The sequence below is a fragment of the Epinephelus moara genome, chromosome 2 (genome assembly GCF_006386435.1).
Source record: "Epinephelus moara isolate mb chromosome 2, YSFRI_EMoa_1.0, whole genome shotgun sequence".
Taxonomy (NCBI): Eukaryota; Metazoa; Chordata; class Actinopteri; order Perciformes; family Serranidae; genus Epinephelus; species Epinephelus moara.
Window position 1 is genome coordinate 33,067,873 of NC_065507.1, and position 20,334 is coordinate 33,088,206.

The 20,334-nt window shown below is 40.7% G+C and overlaps 1 protein-coding gene across 2 annotated transcripts; it reads right to left on the reverse strand.

Annotated features, from left to right (window-relative positions):
* Nucleotides 1-1,950: 1,950 nt before the first annotated feature.
* Nucleotides 1,951-19,197, reverse strand: ppp1r13l (protein phosphatase 1, regulatory subunit 13 like). 2 transcript variants are annotated; one of them, XM_050064779.1, is made up of 13 exons: nt 19,013-19,197; nt 12,766-12,828; nt 12,531-12,652; nt 11,183-11,795; nt 10,203-10,295; nt 9,979-10,067; nt 8,511-8,880; nt 7,961-8,412; nt 7,544-7,681; nt 6,623-6,756; nt 5,795-5,961; nt 4,273-4,466; nt 1,951-4,173 (listed from the first exon to the last, which is right to left on the reverse strand). In XM_050064779.1, the coding sequence occupies exons 2-13, from the start codon at nt 12,800-12,802 to the stop codon at nt 4,138-4,140; spliced, it is 2,445 nt and encodes an 814-aa protein (XP_049920736.1). In that variant the 5' UTR covers nt 12,803-12,828; nt 19,013-19,197; the 3' UTR covers nt 1,951-4,137. The 2 variants fall into 2 exon arrangements, with proteins under 2 accessions (XP_049920736.1, XP_049920726.1); XM_050064769.1 differs by lacking the exon at nt 19,013-19,197 and adding an exon at nt 16,933-17,067.
* Between the last annotated feature and the right edge of the window lie 1,137 nt (nt 19,198-20,334).

A 20,334-nucleotide genomic window follows, 5' to 3' on the forward strand; every position in this document is an offset into this window, starting at 1 on the left:
ATCCTGCTGTGTCATTGTCTCAGCCCTGCTATTTCTTTGCAGAACGTCCCCAGCTCTATTCTGTACTTTATGGCTGTAAAGCACGTCTGCTCTTAGTGCTCTTATGTGTTTATTTGACCGCAGCAGTTGAGGGTTGGCCTGTCGTGTCAAGTGGGGTTGTCAGACCCTGATGGGCCAAAAAGGGCTGGCTCCAATAATGGCCAGCATTGCTGAAATCATAGTGCGTATGTGTGTGAGTGTGTGTGTGTGTGTGTGTGTGTGTGTGTGTGTGTGTGTGTAGGTGGTGGTGAGGCAAAATTGAATGCAGTGAGGAGAATGAGAATAAGATGAGAATGAAAATGTGCAACCACTCCGCAGACTGGGCAAGTAACCCCACTCCTCCACCACTGCGAACCTGCTGGCTGCAGACCACGTCAATAACAGTTCATTTTGCTCCATCGTGGTTATAATGGGGTTTCAATGAGGCATCAAATGAGTTCTGCTTGAACAGAATTACTGTTCAGCACAAAACTGTTCACCGCCGCAGATACAATTCTTTCTTCAGTGCAGCACTATCAAAGAGCAACAGGGAGAGAGGGCCCAAGGAAAATGTGCATTTGTGCTTGCAGGCAGGAGCATGTCTATGACTCAGTGATCAGAAAAATGGAGAGCTCTGCATAAAGCAGTCTAACCCAACAGCTCTGTAATAGACAGATCTCAGAGGGAAGCAATGTTTGATTTTCAGTTTCAACAAGAAACATTCACAGATGTAATAATTGTTGTGGCACTGTATTGTATTGCATTAGATTGTGTGTTCTGCAGCAAATATTTACCAGTTATTTGTAGACATACTATGGAGGATTTTCCTCAAAAAGCAATGTATAGACTCATACAAGAGTAATTGCTCTCAGTTATAATAATGACCCACTGGAAGTGTGTGGTGGTGTATTTTCTGCAGATGCTCTGCCCTCTGCCTTTGTTTTCCCTTTATTTTCTGTGTTTGGGATGCTTATGGGCGTGTACCCCCACAGCACTCAGGTGAGGTTAGGGGTTTATAAAAAGGCAACGACCAGGTCTTAGACTTTAATCATCTTGTGACCCTTATGCTGGGAACCACCAATTTAAATAGCTGTGTCTCATTTTTTTTTTTTATCATCGAAACCACAAAGATACATAAAATAAAAACCTCTGATGATTAAGAAAAAAATCCCTCTCCACAATAGTTTATATTCAATCTGATGAAATGATTCTTTTTATGAATTTCTTCCTAGAAATCAGCTAAATGAAATTGCAGCCATATAAGTCACATTATCGCACCTCCTTGGTTGAGTAACCGAAGAAATGCAATGTTTTATGAATAAAGATGAGACCTAACATGGGCATTTTGCAGTGTATGCTCCTTTTCGTCGCCATGGCCCTCCAGTCGAGGCCAAGAGGAGATCTGTTTCAGCGGAACATTATATATGCTACCACGGGCCAGTGGACAGTTCAGTTCACTTAAATCATCTGAATTATTCACCAGAAAATCTGAAACACTGCATTAGCTCACCACAGCTACACACCACAGTGTGTGTGTCTGAGTAAATTATGAATGTGCATGTCATCATCATCATTGTCACCGTATGTTTAATAATCTACATAAAATAAAAAAAGAAAAACATTAAACAGTAGTCAGCTTCAAACAATGTTGACACTAATCTTCCTCGGGGATTGTGATGAAGCATGCAAGCGTTGGTGTTTTCTTAATACCAGTGGGGTAGAGATAGTCTGCAGATCAAAAGGCTTGAGTCAGACTTAATTAAAAAATATATTAATCGTGTGTATTTTTTTTTTTGTAATTACCCCCATGCATAATAGTGCAGCTAATTGATTCATTAAGAATCACAGCAGTCACTCTGGTTCTCTGTGGTGTAAAAGAGGAAAGGGAGAAAGAACATGAGAATAAATATAACTTCAGAGAAGAAGAAGAAATAAAATACTAACAGGGTTTAATATAACACACAACATACAGGCCTGATGCTTCACAAAACAGCCTGAATAAATGATGTTTTACAACATACATTAGTCATATGTGCAGGTGGTGTTGACAAACAAAAACATGAAGTTGGTGCTGAATTCATACTTGAATATACAGTGCCACCTGCTGGTCAGTAAGGGACATTTCATATATTTTATTTTAATAACACGGCTTTGACAAACAATTCCAACGGAAGCCAAAAACACGTGACTCATGTATTTATTCAGTATTTATTCAGTATTCAAACATTTGGTTACTGTGCGCCTCTTAAGAGCATGAATGGGCCTATCAGGCACTGGCCCAGGGGCCCAAAGTTTCAGGGCCCCCTCTGGCCTTCATCTGCAAAATGTCACTTACTATCAGACTTTAATGGCTACAAAGAAACACGAAAACACAACAAAGAGACACACAATGACTACAAAGAGATACAAAAGGGCTGTAAAGAGACACAGTAGCCCTTTTTACACAGAGTTCATGCTATAAGGCTATGAAGTCCCTTTAATTAGGCCGCCTTTGCATTTTTAAATAGAACCAAACTCCAGCAGCATCATGCCACCCACGAGTGTGTTTTTAGATAGCATGCCGGTATCCTGGAAGCAAAAGAGGCATGATGGGAGTGACATGTAACACAACAGCCTCCAGTGGGACATATAACATATAAGTCGCCAGGGGTTTCAATAACAATGGCAGAACACAGCAATAACAATCATTTACCGTCCCTCTGCTTGGAGGGTAAGGCGGTCCTGGACCTCATTGTCTTTTTTAATTAGCTGCTAACTGCTGCTACCCGCTTTTTAAATCTTCCAATGGTGGGTCACAAACATAACACAACGTCAAAATGTCACACCTGTCCTGTCTGTGGTCCCATCCCACCTGCTGTTCCTTTTAACACAGACGTCACTTCTGCACTGTTATTAGCTTCACTGCCCGCTTAAAGGCAAGATAACTTTATGCAGAGGGACTAAGCAGAGATGCATAATGACTACAAAGAGATGCAAAACATCAAAAAGAGGATAAACAACTATAAAATCTGTGTGTCTTGCTCCTGGGGTGCCTTTTGCACAACTGTGCCCAGAGGCCCATTGTCTCATAATCCGCCCATGCTTGAGAGGGTAATGGTTAAGTGCACAGCAGTTAGTGTTACACTGAAAACTGATTAAAAAAAACACAGCAACCCACAAAACCAATACATCACCAAACATCCATTCTACCTCTGTGAAAATACACATATCTACAAAAGACCACTTTCATTGTCATAAAAAAAACGTTTCCATAGAAATTGACTTATTCAGGCAGCAAGAAGGGCCTCAACCTAAACCAGCCAGACCCGTTACATTTTTGGTGAGGCTCATTTGAAAATATGGAAAGTCTGCAGCCACATTAAACATCTCTTCAAAAATAATATTTGGCCTGTAAAATCATGAATGTACTTTCTATTAGAATCCACTGGATAATAATATGCAAAAACAATGATATGTACACTGAGAACACTTTAGCAATATCATAAAAGAATAACAGCTCCATGTCAACTCCTGACAACTCTTTAACAGTTTTCGGTGCTTCTTTGATGTAGCCGCAGACAACTCTGCTCCAGTAATGAGAAGTTGATTTTGCTCTGATTGAAGCAGCCCTTTTCTAAATTGAGCAATCATGGGTTTGCTGACAGCATACAGCTACACTGACCTCGCTGATGAATGGACTGAACAGTCACTGTTTGCATTCTGATTAGTAACCAGCCAATGAGTCAGAAAAGTCAATGTCTGACTGGAACACAGCTGAGCAAAAACAGCAGTGAATATCGCCGTTTTGTAACCTTTGGATAGACAGGCAGAGCTTGACAGAAGAGGTTTAGCATAGCACAGAGTTGTAGCTTTACTAGAAAAAATATCCTGCATCAGAGCCAGTACAAATGATGTCTTCTAGAAAGATTTATCCCTGTCAGCGAGGCCAAAATGAATACTGAGACTTCTCCTTCAACTCTCCTTGACTGACAGATCAAAACCATTTCTCAAGCCCTGCAGCAATACAGCCTTTTCATAATCACACAGACACATTCCTGTCAAACAACAAGTGTGAAGCAGTGAAGCTCAGTTTTTTTCAGACGGTCCTCTGCACCAGTTTGACCATCATCAAGAGACCACTTAGCAGAGAGATTTTGGTCGAACCTTTGGGAAAAGCTAGAAAGAAACAAACAAAAAAAACATTAACAGTCATGTTTTTTTCTGCATTTTGGTAAAAAAATTGTTCAACCCTTTGTTTAGAAATTGGTATCTTACCCCAAAATAGTTGTTTGGAACAAAGCCCTCCCTGCCACAGAGTGAGGCCCACCACCAATCTGACCCTTCAGGTTTCCGCAGGATGGTGACCATGTCTCCGTCTTTAAAGCTCAGCTCATCAGCCGACTGGGCCGGGTAGCTCCACAGTGCATACAACACCCCGCTGTTCTCCACACCCATGGCCTCCTCCACACCTGGTATTACAAAGAAAATATTATGTGTTGACATGATTAACACTGACTGTACCAGAAAATGATAGTTTGAACTGATGATCAGGGAGACCGGTGATGCTTCTTGACAAAAACAAGAAAAGATAAAATAAGGCGAAAAAATATCAAAGCATCTATTTAGAAATTCTCAAACAACTCATGCAGTATAATCCAAGTCTCATTTATCCAGCTGTATGCCCAGTAGTCCCCCAACAAATACCTGTTTCTGACTGAGAACTGAACTAAAAGTCAAACTTTTCAACGCTCTTCTCAAAGACTCCAGACTCCATTGACATAAACTGTAACTTAACCTCACTCAACGCAGGAGCTGCTGGTATACCACTGCCTCTGAGTTAGTTTGTCTTGTTACAGTCACACAATAACACAAGCAAACCATCAACTGAGGCAGCGGTAGACCAACAGCTCCTGTGTTCAGTGAGGTAATATTACTGTTTTTGTCAATGGAGTCTAGCTTTGAAGAGAGCACAGATAAGTTTCACTTTTAGTTCTGTTCCTTGTCAAAAAAGGGCTCTCTGTTTGATTAGTACTGAGTGCATTACTGCATAAATGAAACTTGGATTATACTGTATTATTTGTTTGAGAGTTTGTAAAATGGATGTCTTGATATAGTTTTGCTTTTAAACGCAGCCCCCTGTGACTTTTGTTAATCAAGAATTCTCTCTGTTTTTGAATTCTTTATTACCTGAGATGTGAGAACAACAAAGTTTTCTTCACAAATTCAACACAACGCTTGGTCAGTAATTAATATACAAATCATACGGTTTTTTGGGAGGGTGAAGCATTTCATTTAAGTATTACTACAGTACTTGATTTACTTACATAGGCAGTTTGCCCAAGAACACATGCAAAGTGTTGTAAACAGACTTTCATAGTCTCAAGCCTTGCAAACATGCAGCTTTGGTATGAAATGGTCATATGTTAGGATGCCAAATATTACAACAAAAATTCCATATAATTACAGAACCATATATGTTACATTTAAGTTACTTGAAATGAAAATGTTGGCTAAGAGTCATAAATATATTTTGAGTTTTACGATGGGTATTTTAGCATCAGCTTTATTAAGTGGATGTGTGTGAATGACTGATGGTAGACTAGGCTTAAACCCATCACATTCAATAAGTGGTTAAAAGAGCAAAGGCCAGAGCTCCAGTAAATGCACCAACTGTCAAATGATGTCATTTTATAATTCACTGTATTATGTTTGACTTTTAGCATTTAATAGTACAGTCTCATAGGGTGTGTGTGCATGAATGTGTGTGCTGATGCATGTGTGGGTGTAATTGCCTCACCCCTAAGGAAGCTCTCACACTCCTCATACCCAACAGCGTAGGGGTCACACTTCTGGGAGGCGATAGCACCGTCACTCTCTGTCATGGCCATGACTGCAGCTCCATTCCTCACCAAAAACTCACACAGAGGCCGGTCATTACAAGAAGCTGAGCAATGCAGCGGAGTCCTGTGGGCCAAAGAACAAACAGTTCATAAATGAAACAGCACAGGGTTGCTGTTCTGAAAATATCATGAACCCCACAATGCCATTAACAAAACACACTGACATACCACCTTTTGTATACGGTGTTACACAAAAACTTCAAAGGAGGCCAAAGACAATTCAACAGGCAGTAGTGGAAGAATTATTCACATCCTTTACTTAAGTAAAAGTACTAATATCACACTGGGAAATCCTCCACTACAAGTAAAAGTCCTGCATACAAAACCTAACTTAAAGGTCTAGTGTGCAGGATTTAGTGGCATCTAGCGGTAAGGTTGCAGAATTACAATGGCCAACGCAAAAACGCGAAAATGAGATGGCCCTATCGAGAGCAAGTGTTTGGTTTGTCTGTTCTGGGCTAATGTAAAAACAACATGGCAGACTCCATGTTTCATTTTTAGATATATAAAAAGTTAATTCTAAGGTAACAAAAACACAACGATTCTTATTTTTTCAGGTGATAAACCAATGAAAACATAGTTTTGAATATAATACTCCATTTCTGTCAATAGATGCCCCTATCCTACACACCAGAATTTTGAGTTCAGTACTTGAGTACAAGTATTTAGTTATATTCCACCACTGGAGAGAGGAAAGAGGTAGAAAAGAATAAGCAGGTATTTACCAGCCGTGGCTGTCAGGTGCGCTGACATTGGCTCCAATGCGAACCAGAAAGTCCACCACATTGTAATGTCCCCCACAGATGGCATTGTGGAGAGCAGTGATGCCTTCATCATTGGGTTGGCTAGGGTCTTGCACCTATGGAGGACATTTTACAGCAGAGTGGATATATCAGCTACAAGAATTCTTAAATTGTTTTTCATCAAGAAAGCATGATGTTAAATAAAGAGGTGTTTCTTCAACTGTCTTTATTCGCTTATCCTCCTTCCAAAACTATTGTCAGGATCACCTGGAGCCAGCTCTTAACCCCCAACGGCTAAAATAGAAGTACTGCATGAGCAACTTCCAGACAAATGTATTTCTCTGTAAAGAAGAAGCAGCAGGGGTCTGCTGAATAAGGGAATGCAGGCTCAGCAAACCTTCCCTCAGAGAATTAAAGTTAAATGTCACACGTATTTTCAGTGCTTCTTAAAGTCTAAATCCAGAACTGGAGCATAAACTTTGACACCACACTCTGCTGTCTGAGTTCACAGTTCGAACTGAGTTGAATGAGTTTTTACCCTATACATTTTTTTATGGAGGCTGCTGATGTAAGCTAAAAGGAATTCATCTTCGTGGCAAACACTGCAATAACAACTGCAAAGTGCACTATTGTGATTATTTTGATCTATCTATCTATCTATCTATCTATCTTACATTTTTAAATTTTTTGCAAATGTCTTTGAATTGATTTCCCCATTGTCTGATGATTTTGCTTCCCTTATTTAATCAAAGCTTCATATTTATTGAAAAAATATAGAATTATTGGTGCAATTGGTTTAGTATTTTAGATATGATTAACATCACTATCAGTAGCAGCAGAGTAATAGTAGTTGTTTCAGTGGCAGTATATATCAGGTATATGTATAGTAGTATACACACAAACCTCCTGCACAGCCCTCTGCACTGTCTCCAGCTCTCCAACCAACGCTCCATCCAACAGCAGGACGAGCGGGCTGAGTCGAGCTCGCTTCCCAGAACTTCTGTGTTCCCGTTTGGACTGCCGTAGGATGGAATGGTAGTTCTGAGGGGACAAAAAGGATCCCATCTTGTATAAAGTAAAACACTTGACTGCAGAGAGTGACAGGGTTTTAAAACAAAATGTAAAAGTAGCTGTTTTATAATGAGAATAGTTGACAGATAATGTTGACATAAAAAAATGTGGATTTGCAGTGTGTTGAATTCATAATAATTAATAAGTGGCTGTATCACATTTCAACCAATTTAGAGGCTTTTTTCACAATTTGACACATGTTTGACCAGAGATTATTACATCATTAGTTTCTCTAAGACAGTTTCTCACTTTGAAATCAGGAAGCACCGAGGGTTCAGGTAGACGGGCAGGAGGTGTAGCAAAGTCCTCCTCTTCTGAGGAGCCGCTAGTCTCGCTACCATGCTCCCCCCTGTGGCGGTGTTCCTTCCTGCGAAACAGCTTGTCGATGAGATTTTTGTACTGGTTGGGCTGGTAGTGGGAGGCCCTCTTCATGGGCTGTGAGTGGTCCACCGAGCCTCGTCTCTTCAGGGCTCGAGGGATTTCTGCCCGGATGCGGAGCAGCTCCTCCAGGTTGGGAATCTCCTGGCTCTGGGCCTCAGGAGCCACCACTGGCTGTAGCCTGGTGGGGCTGAGGGGCCGGGGAGCAGGGGGCGCACCCTCCCTTCTGTCCTCTGGCATGCTGGGATTCTCCGAAATCACAGGCAGGTGATGAACAAAGTCGAGCCGCTCTAACTCTGCATCTATATCCCCTGAGTTCAGCGCTGCAAAGATACCAAACCACAGTTGTAGAGCAAAGTTAGTAGATGAAAGATCCTGTGAATGTGGTAAGTACCAGAGTGTGTTTGAAGATGTTAAATACCATCACTGTATATGGCTGGCTGTCTCAGCTCAGGTGGGTGTTGCAGAGGCAGGGGCACAGGTTGATGGAAGAATTCCCTTGGGATGGGTACAGGTGGTGGGTAAGGTGCCATATCAGCTTCTCCTCCCAGGACTCTGGGATGGCGGGTTGCCATTGCTCCCCAGTGGGGATTTTGGAGACGCATGATGACAGAAAGAGGGATGGGCTTTTGCTGACGAGACTGAGAACTCGGGGGAATGGAAATACGGGAGATGATGGGCTGAGGGTGGTAAGGGGAGTGGACTGGGGATGAAACATCTGGAGGTACTGCTATACGTGTGTTACGAGGGAGAGATCCATGGGAATACTTGAGTGGCTGAGAGCGAGGATCCTGGAAGAAAAAAGAGAAGGGATCATTTCTGATCTAATCCCAATCCATTGAATGAGATGACTGTGTACAGCAAATGTATTGTGTAGCCATGTGAAACCAAGTGAAGTTTGAGTTATTTAAAGCACATCGTCGACATGTTTCTTTTTGTAAATTTAACCTACGTAACTTTACTTACCTAAACGTAACCTCCATAAGTTTACTTTCCTGAACCTAACCTATGTAACTTTACTAGCCTAAATCTAACCTATCAAACTTTGTTTACCTAATCTACGTAACTTTATGTTACGTACACAGAGTCATTCGTGGGATGCTAATTTGTTAGATATCATACAAACTGTCGTATGTGCTTTTTCTTAAGTTATCATATGAACTGGGGTGTCGGTAGCATAGTGCGGCGCCCCATGTACAGAGACGATGCCTCCCTGCAGCGGTCGCAGGCTTGACTCCGGCTTGCAACCCTTTGCTGCATGTCAACCCCCACTCTCTCTCCCACCCCATTTCACTCTGTCCGGCTATTAAAGGCAAAAAGCCCAAAAAATAATCTTTAAAAAAAAAAAGTTATCATATGAACTATTTTATCAGGGAATAGGTTGCTCAGCACCAAAGAGTAATACATAATAATAATTATTATTTGAGCCAAAAGGAAAATGAACGCTTTACTTAGAGTCATCAGGTGTACAATTTGGAGGTAGGCAACTATTTCCTGAGACAACTTAACAAACCAGAAACATGGTACTGACCATGTGTTACACTGCTTTTAGCAGTTTTGATTGTTTTCTGGTTTCCTGCCAAAAATGGACTAATGCGTCTTTTAAAAATAACAATGCTATGACTAAATTTTTGAGTTCAAGAGGCTAGTGAAATTCTTATCCCCACCCTCAGTCTATAAGCCACTTCATCCTGTTCTTATCTGTAAAAACAATGTCACATGACTTGCAGTAACTCCCATTTAGAGGATATCTGCAGCTCCTCAAGAACTCCAGGAAATGGCTTAACATGGATTTAAGAAAAAAGTTTTGAGTGACAACAGAAGCCATCTAAATAAATATCTCACAGTAGGCCTACCTATTTGAAAGCCTCTCTGTGAACACCACCCACCTTTTTGGGGCTCTGGGCTGGAGGAGGGCCATCGAGGTTGGATTCTCTCCAGCTGCTATTTGGCACAGACGGCCGTAGCCACTCTGTCTCTGCAACAGGAAAGTGTTAAGTTAGAAAACAGAGAGCGCATACAGTACAGGCAGTGTACCAGTGCTCCTTAGGTCTTGTAATTGCACAACATCACATACAAAATAAAAGTTGAGAAAGTAGCAGAATCAACCAACTGTCATAGGTATGGTGAGGTTTCTTCTCGTAGGACACGTCTAGATCTGTCTCATTCCACTTGCCAGGGCTCTTCTGCCGCTGCACCCCCTCGTCTGGGAGAGAGAGGGAGAGAGAGAGATTAAGAGAGATAGCGAAAAAAAAATTAAGGGCAAAAGAAACAAAAACAGTGCCAGAAAGAGGAAAGCATTACAAAAGGAAACTTAAAAGGAATGGTACTTTATAGGCCAGTATTTCTCCAAGACTTTTTGTTTGTATAGTCGAAGAATCTCTTTAAGAACACTGTGACATTAAACCTAGAGCAATTACATTCTTTGCAGGGGTATTTCTTTAGCGAAGCTTTGTTTTGAATGTTTAAAAAGAGGGGGTATTTTTCTATATTCTTGTCTGAACTGAAGAGTCTACTAAACTGTATATCTCTGAAGCCCATTGATAGCATTTTTTTGTGTTCGCCAAAGTTCAGTCATACTAACAGCTGGCTTCCAGAGCTCCACGCACGCCTCCAATAAAAACACAGACTGTGGTTCATTAACATAAAATATAACTTTTCATAAACCACTACTCTAAGCGGCAGCATCGTAAATCCTGCTCTACTTGACACACATAAGTATCAAGTTAAGCAACACAAAAAACTGATTCATCACCAGAATAGAAAAGACCAACACTGAGGGACAGTTCAGAAATTCTGTTTCAAATGGTGCATTGTCATCAATGCACATAACAGCACATCTGTAACTGTACCATTCAGCCAAGGAGTATACTGCTTTTGTTTCCAAAAGTATCCCTTTTTCAGGAATGAGGTAATGTGTCTTTTATGAATAGTATGCTAGTCTTTCAGGTAGATTCCCAACTGGCATGAGATGTTAGTTCAAAATGACTACAATGGAATTACAATTTATTTATTCCCATGATAATTACATATTTCTGCAGGGTTTAGTTGGCCCACAACTTCTGTCTAACTGATTTAACTACAGCCACTTACCAGGTTGCTTGAAACCACCAAAATTTCGAGGGAGCGTGTTGGACATGGGATGATCAAAAGACAAAGGAGAGCGGCTTCTGTCTGAACGAGGCGACCTACGGCCCATTGAGTTGCTGTCATGAGGGCTCAGCAGGTTGAAGGAGGAGTGAAGCTGGGGAGACCAAGGTGGCTGGTCAAAAGAAGCTGCTGTAGGGCTTGGAGAAGGGCATCTATCCATGTAACTGATTGAGCCTCGTGGGCTCCTGTCGTAACGAGAGGGGGAATTGCGCCTTGGAGTGTGAGGTGACTGTCTGGGGCTCTGCTGGCTGTATGGGTAGCTGTCGGATCCGGATCGAGGAACTGGAGAGCGTGAGTTCCTTTGGATCTTGGGGGATGAGTGTGGGCTGGTGGTGTAAACAGAGGGGGAGGATGGGCTGGTGGTGTAAATAGAGGGGGAGGATGGTGTGTTTTTATTGCTGGAGAGGACAGAGTCCAAAGTGCGGTAAGTTGTTGAACTGGGGGAGAATGGCTTAGAGCTGATGCTGCCATTATTGCTGCTACTTGACTCCCTTGTGATGGAGGTGTTGGACAGGAGGGTGGACTGAGGCTTCTCTCTGTAGATTGAGGACCTGGTCTGAAGAGAAAATGCATTTGTCAGAAGTAAATATTACAAGGAATGACTATACTGCTGTGCTGGGTAGTAAGATGTGCAAATTATTTCATTTTAACAAAGATAATGCAACACTTACTTTGTTGGCATTCAACAACTCCTGCACAAAAGGGTCTTTGACAGTTCACCAATGGAAAAGACTCATGTAATACTATTGTTTAATTTTGGGTAATATAACAAGAAGTCTGGATCTTAAGTCAACAGAGGAACATCTCCGACAAGCCAGACAGCGTTGGAGAAAACTGATTTGTAACGTGAAGCTGCTTTATTCAGTGTTTTAACTGGTTTGAGTCAGCTGGTCCATTTGTTTTAGAGAGGAAGAGACCTCTGTGGATAATTCTGCTCTTGTCAAAACCTCGCGAATAATCAACACTGAAGAAATTCTAGAGAATTTTCAGTTGGTTACAATCTGCAATCATCACTGCTACATGCCACTAAATACACACTGCTCCTTCAACTTTTAATGGCCAGTACAGTTGTAGATACCCATTAGCTTAGAATATGAACAAATAAACCCCAGGAACACATTTTAGCTTTAAAGAAAAACTGATGAAAGAAGCCTGCTACTGGAAAAATCAGAAACTAGTGGCATGCTGAAGATTAGCTATGAGAGAGACACTCTGACACAGAATAAAACTGTGTCAAACAAACATCTACAACAGGGAAATTGGTATTGGAGGTCTGTGTATGTGTGTGTACCTCAGAGCCAGACTCTGTGGTGTTTTTGTTGGAGGAGGCCTCCTTCAGCAGGGAGTTGAACTCTCTGGATAACTCATCTGCTGTAGCCAGCGATGCATTAAGGTCATCATTTATCGTCTGGACTGAATAAAAGCACCACAGACAATTAGCATAGCATACTACTTCCATGTGCACAAATACATGCTGAGCCACACAGACCTAGACAATGACAAATCAAGGGTTTGTAGAGACTCACACAACATGCTGCTGCCAAAGCTCGTCTGAGAAGTCATGGCTGTGAGGTAGCAGCGTCCGGCTCCTGAAAAAGGAAACACAACACAGCTGTTAGGAGAACAATCTCACACAACATTCAACTGACTTTTTTTTACAAACTCATGAGATTGATTCCCATTCAGCACTTAAAACATCAAATAGGACTGGGCATGCCCACATCAGCGATAAAATTCAACAAAGATTGGTTGGCTGCACTCTCTGCCCTCTGGCTCCTTCTCATTCCATTTGACTGAGCCATCGACTTTTAGTGTGATACAATAAAATCAGACTTTCTGCAGCTTCAAACTGAAAACACTAAGGAGGGTTTAACCCTACCGTTTCTCTCATGCTACAGGCTCCCAGCCATCACCCCTTCAGGCGCTCTGACAAAAGACGCAACATTCTGTGAACACATAACCTGAAAGCCTGTCATGTCTGAACAAGTCAGCATGTTTGCCTCCTTTGGCAACTTAAAATGCACGCTTGAAAGGACTGATGTCTCGGATCACACCACTAAGTGACATCACAACCTTTACAACCCCTTTTAGGAAAACTGGTCCTGCTTGATGACTCAGCCACATTATCTGTCATGCCAGGACTTCCTGTTTAACATCACATGTTAAACATTTGTTTAAAAGACAAATTTCTGACAGACAGACAAACAGGTGTCATGCACAGCTAATTGAATGGAAGTGGGTGACAGTTTATAGTAATAAGGCAGACAGCTGTGTATGTCAGCATGTTAGTTAATCCAAACTGGATGCAAAATGGTAAACAAATAATGTGTTAAGGCTAGAGAATCACTGCATACCTAATAATCACTTTAAATAGATGCATGGGAAATAATACGTCACTGCTAAAAATTCCTGGTTCTCTGTTCTGCTTATTAATATAGTCTACATGTGACAGCAATAGCTATCAGATATTGAAAAAATAAATACTTTAGGCAGAGACATAGCTCATCTGGGATTTAGTAGAGACCTTAAAATTAAGTGCAATACCTTGATGAATTTCCCAGTGTTATAACATCCAAATAAAACAAGAAAAGCTAACTGCTCCATGACATCTTCTTCATCAACTTAAAATACAAAATATTAGTGCATCGCTTTTAAATACAGTAAAGCCTTAATATTTTGGAGAACCTTTCGTCGGTTAGTCTAAACCTAATATGTTATTTCCATTAGACAATACATATGTGCATGTTCGGGCAAATGAAAAATTAAACATTAAATGTATGTTTATCTAAGTGTGTTCAGCCACCCTAACACACCTGTCTACCATTTACAATCCTGCCCTAGTTTAATGACCATGCAGGTATATTTTCACAGACAGACAGAGATGAGGTCAGTCTCTGGCCCATGCAGAACAAGGTTGCTGATGATTCAACTGCTGGGCCTGCTGTGTGACCACTCAACATTTCAGTGAGCTATTTTGGTATGTTTCCTACTTCAAAAGCAAACCAAGGCTACTCTTAAACTGTATTATACTGTTGATTTGTTGTGCTTATTGTGTTACAGACATTACTCTGGAAGAAGATGTTGTAATTTACTGTTTTCTTGTACGCATTATGCCTTGACGTGCCTTGTGTACATGTTCTTCAGGTAGAGATACCAGAGTAACCTTTATTTACTACAGGCTGTATGTCTTAAACCATAAAAAAGATATACACACACCACCTTCCGACAACTCCAAAGCTGTCTTCTTAAGTTGTGTCTTTCTTATATAGAAAAGGAAACATGTTACACATAGGAGGCCAGTGTGTGACAGATTTGTAGTTGCTTGAAAGGTATTATTTTCCTTTCAGTGGTGTTTCCTCCACCTGTGGCTCTTTGTTAAATTACATTAAATACATCACAGACTGTATCGTTTCTATCTGTACAAGATGAACAGAGATGACATTGCTATTGATCTTACTTTGGGAAAGACATAGCAGGCTCCTTTCACAGGGAGTCTGCAGTAGGCCTTAGAAGAAGAAGAAGCCATTCAGAAGTCTTCAATTTAAATTTGTGAGGTGTTAATTGCCACAAACATTTTTTTCTAACCTCATTTATCCAACTCTTAATCTCTAAACCTAACACGGAACCTATTTCTTAACTTAATACTTGCACTGACCTGTTGGCAAAATACAGATGAACCTGACTCACTGTTATTAGACCTGATACAACTGGTGGACATAGACATCATCAAAACTAAACCAAGCTCAAACAACATTCGATAACACATCATTCTTAGCCCCCACCAGCAGTTGAACATTAGCCAGGGCCACAGTGAAACGTTTGTTATGTTGGGTCATCAGATTAAGGTGAACAGCACAGCGACATAACACTCTTCACACTGTGTGCTGAGCTGTACTGTAGCGGGAAACCGGCATGTCTCAGTTGGGCCTGGTCACAGACTCACATTCCTCACCACACCTCCCAGTGACACATTCACCTCACACACACAGTCTGGGACGCTTATCTCTGTCATGAGCAACTAACGCAAAGAGAGATTACACTCTCACTGACTCACAAATGTCGATCACTCACTCACTTAACTCTCACCTTGCTGCCCAGCAATTCATTCACCCCACCCCTTCCTTGTCTTCTCTTCACTGGTACTGTGACAACTTTTACTGTTTGTGTTACACTGTTGTTACTGGCACACTGTCAATACACCATCAAAACTATATTTTATTTATTTATTTAATACATATTTTTGACTTGTTTATCAAATTTATTCTTCTCTTTACTCAAGCCTTGTTCCATTGTTAATGTGTCTTAACAGTAAGTACCTCCTAAAAGAACAGGTGTATAAGCATATACTCAAAATGGCTAACTGAGTTATTGTCAGCTTACAGTGTATTTTAAAAGGATCATTCACAGCGAATAGGCTACACTTCCCATTTGACTTTATACTTCTTGTTCTATTATTTCCCATTATATTGTGTTGTGTTGTCATTTTGACTCTGGATTTACCTTTTATTGCCATTAGATGTTGGTTTTGGGTGATAGATTAGAATCTTTAAATAATCTTGTTTTATGTCTACTTTTAAAAAAGAAAATTTGACAGCTTGTGCCTGCAATTTGCATCCAGACTTTCTTTGCTTTACTTATTAGCACATTTCATTACTGAGCAAACAAACTGCAGTAAGGTAAACTTAGCCTGGGCTTGACCTTGTAAAACAAAGGTTTCAAGAAGAGAAGCATATTTAAAAAAAAACATATAGTAAATATCTTTTTAGAACAGGCACTATACATGCAGTTATCACAAAGAGTATCAACAGAGGCAACTTAGCCTATACCTTAAAGTACACACACAGTAGAAAGCGTGTGTTGGTTTTGAAGTACTGAAACACAGAAACATAAATCATCTGAAAATTTAAAGTGGACTGACAGCTTGTGGCCACTGCAGCGGTGCTGTTGTCTATTCCAGGCTTGCTGATCTGCAGCTGCACTTTGGTCGCTTTCTTAAAGAGAACTTTCTTGGAAAACGTCATGTGCACTTTTGTCTAGTTCCTTTCCAGTACTGTGATTACAGTGTCCGCTGGTTCAACCATTTTAACATGCAACAATTAGCTCTCTCGAGTGGTAGAGCCAAGATGGAAGCCACAAGATGAAACCAGGAAGGAGCACTTAACAAAACTGCCTTTGCACACTGGACTTTAAGCATTTGGGAACTCAGAAACTTTGTAAACGGATAGTCAGAAAAGCAGAGAGATCCTGTGGGAAGCATCAGGGACATTTAAGGATTGAAGACAATAATCATTAGCTTTGCAGAATGCCAGGGTGTGTCTGACCAAGAATACAAGTGGCCCCTCCCTCTCTCCTTTTCCTTTTATGACCTCCAACAATTCCAGATTACACATCTAACTGTTTCTCTAGTTTCTGCTGAACTCTACAAGTCATGCATTCATTTCCTCCCCCTCTTGTTGGTCCCTCCTTCATATCCTTCCTTCAGAACTTCCAGGCCTTGTCTCTGTCCACTCCTGGTAGGGAACTTGGCTCAGACTAAATATTAGAAACAAAATCCTCAGACACAATGAAACACTTCCCTCTGTGGCTTGCTTTCAATTTTCTTTGGAAAAAAAAGGAAAAACTAAATCTGGCTGTGTGTCATCATTCAGACAACACAAACTAACTAATGTCCCACAGGAGAATGAACCTCTTACCATACACACACTCTCTCTGGTTCCAGTGAAAAACACTTAAAAATGAATTTCCAGACGCTTTCTGAACAGCTCTCGTACAGCTCAATATCCACAGTGTCATTGGTCTGAAATCCCTTGATGGTACTGTCATGCCATGAGTAGAATGTCAAAGATAAAATCGGAGTAAATGTTTACATTGGCTCACCACTATCTCATGTAATGGGAATCATCTGCAATGGGCTGTGGACATTCCTGGATTTTGACAGGAGATTAAGGCTAATTGTACAATAACAAGTGGGAGGTATTGTGAAATTATTGTGTCAAACATTGTAATTCGGTGTCATGGTGTTCTAGGAAGGGGATCAAACTGTAAATGGTTTTTATCTTTCAACTACGGAAAGAGGATTTCCTAAAAAAATTAACTGTATCACCTCAGATCTGACAGATTATAAAACTATGATCAAACTACAATGCAGTAATGAGCTGTACTGACATTTTCCCAACTACATCACCTGTTCAATTAAATGACTAATGCTGAGTGCTGAAATCCATGCTGAAATATACCTACCATAAACGTCTATAGATAAATCATATCATCTAATTACACACTCCAACAACTGTAAGCTTCTCAGACACAAGAACTCCACCCAAAGTACTTTTATGATGCGTACACCCGCACCTCCGACCTAGTTAGTCACTGAAATGCCTTCTGCTTTCACGAACAAGCAAATGATAGTACATCCTATTCAAGACAGCAACTGTCACTGCCAAAAACAACATGCCTAAGACAACCTGCAGCTCTTGTGTCCTTCTCAAGCTGAGAATAACAATCAGTCTCTGCAGACACTAAGGGTACACAAACAATGGACCAAAGGACATTTTTGACATGATAACAACTAATCCGTGAACAATACAAGTCGTCTTAAGTCTTCTTTTGGTTCTTGATTCTGCAGACTCTCCTTTGGAATAGTAGCCTCTAGCACTATCCCAGCTACCCTCCACCTCTAGAGCAAAACTGCTCTCCACAGCATGTGATGTGCCTCTGGAATTTCTCAGTGCGACACAACATAACAGACATTTATGGCAAGTTACATGCCCAGTCTGGTGCCTGCACTGTGCCATGCTCACACCAAGGTGCAAAGAGCACAAAGCAGGGCCATGACCAAGGAATGACAGGTGGTTTACCTGCTTGCATGTATGAGCATGCATGGATTTGATGACTTCGGAGAAAGCTGACTTACAGGTGTTTCGGTGACGGTAGAAAAAGTTTGTTGGAGACAGGTTACAGCAAGCGCATCACACAATGCAGCCCAGCTGGTTTTTGAGACCCAGAGCAACACACACAAGTTGGATAGAGGCCATTTAAATCCTGCTCCAGCAGGAAGGTTTGGTCTACTTACAGATTAGCAGTACTGCTAATAGGTTAAGCAAATAACTGACACATTTGAACTTTTAACTTGCAGTCACAAGATTCAGTGCATAAGGAACTCTCTTAATGTTAGGATGTTTTTTCTTTATCACAGCACAACTTAAAATCACCATAAATAGCATTCGTCTACAATAATAAAGGGAACATTCAAAGATAATATCACATAACAATCATAAAGATACCATTCTAACTGATAAGATCACTATTAAATCACTATTAATGATGTCACAAAACCCCATAAATCACTGCTCTGGCTGTATGTGATGTCAGTTAACTGGTGAGCTGCACATCGGTCAATCAATGTCCAGCAGCTGGCTGTTGCACTGGAGCTTTCCCTCTGTGGCTGCAGACTGCGAGGCATGCCAGGCAGGGATGGTAACATCTGATTTTCATTAGTTTGAGAACAAGCTCCTCCTCGCATTCAAGACCCCTCACAATGAACGAGAGAACCATGGAAAGAACCATTCATAGGGGAAAAAGGCGTTTTCACGACTGTACTGAACTTGAGATTACCAACACCAACAAATCCGACTTTTTAAAAACTCTACACCCAAAGACCTATTCAAAGTCGTACAACGCAGATCTTAAGACAAACATTCTTCTTCACCTCTAACAGTGTTTCCCACGCAGATAGGTGCGCACGCTACGGAGTGATTTAAAACACTTCCTTACCTCAAAAATGACAGCCTTGATGATTTTCTGTCCCAAAGTCGAGAGGAAAGTACAGCACTGTTCAAAGTTCCTTGTCTTCCTGATTCTGAAGTCGGGTTGTTCGCACTGTGTTTCTCTCTTGTGGCGATTGCTCCAGACATTTAGTCATAGCTCCGCAGCTACTGAGCGGAGTTATTTTGGCTCAGAGTCCAGCCCCTCTGGCTCTCTGCGCTGTTGTAACCCGAGCCAGGTGTTTCTGCCACAGCTGGCTCAGGTGAAGCATACCATCGCATTTGAGCTAACACTTTTAATTGACGGGTATGTAAAGAAGACGTAGTCTATAGGCGACGTTACATAATTTACCACAGGCACAGACAGCTTCATCGGTAATGGTATCCATTATAAGTGGTGGCAGACTTATGGGCTAGATTAATTTACCATGCAGTGTATAAAGAAATTAAAATGAGCTCCACCCAGCCGCAACAATGACATTAATTAACACACTAATGCACCAATAATCAAAATCCAATAATATAGATATTATTCTGAAATGGGCCACTCTGCATAATCAGTACTCTTATTTTTGGTAGACTATATTTAGATGCTTTTACTTAGGAGTTTGAATGCAGGTCATATCCTGTAAGGTGTCCTTGAGTGCTTGGAACGGCGCCTATGAATACAATTCATTTTTATTATTATTATTATTATCATTATTATTACATATGCTAAAATATAGGCCTACTGTGACAATAAAATAATATAGTTTTACACATTTATATGGCAAATGTGCAATATGTTCAACCTATGCTATAACCATGAACACAAATTTATTTTGTTTTACATTATCATGAACACTTTGATACAGATTTATGAAACACTGACCATGTAACTGTATAGTACCACGTTTAAATGGTTGTAATAGCTACATGATGCATGTGCAGTATGACCTATACAGTGGTAGGCTGTGGTAGGCTACAAGCATTACAACAATACAGGATGTAGTGGAGATTAGATATAGATTATGGTTGTGTCTTTACAGTAGGCCTATATTGAATATTCAGCAGCTCTTGTTTTACCTGAAACCTTATATGTCATACATTAATGCCTGGACCAGATAGGAGTTTAGGAATGATGGAGAGTAAGTAAACTACATTTATTTAAGTACTATAGCCTGCTACATTAGACTACATTTTTTGGCTATGTACTTTACTTGAGTATTTCCATTTTCTGCTACTTTATACTTTTACTCCACTATGTTTTAGACACAAAGATTGTACTTTTTACTTGACCACATCAAAATATTTTAACACGAAATATAATCAATAAATAAATTGATGTATTGG

Excerpts from the sequence above, each read along its gene's own strand:
- ppp1r13l (XM_050064769.1), bottom strand. The coding sequence starts at position 17,062 with ATGACAGTACCATCAAGGGATTTCAGACCAATGACACTGTGGATATTG. Across the intron at positions 10,296-11,182 it reads TGGTGGTTTCAAGCAACCTG|ACGAGGGGGTGCAGCGGCAG; the intron begins GTAAGTGGCTGT and ends TCTCTCTCCCAG. Across the intron at positions 8,881-9,978 it reads CAGCCCAGAGCCCCAAAAAG|GATCCTCGCTCTCAGCCACT; the intron begins GTGGGTGGTGTT and ends TTTTTCTTCCAG.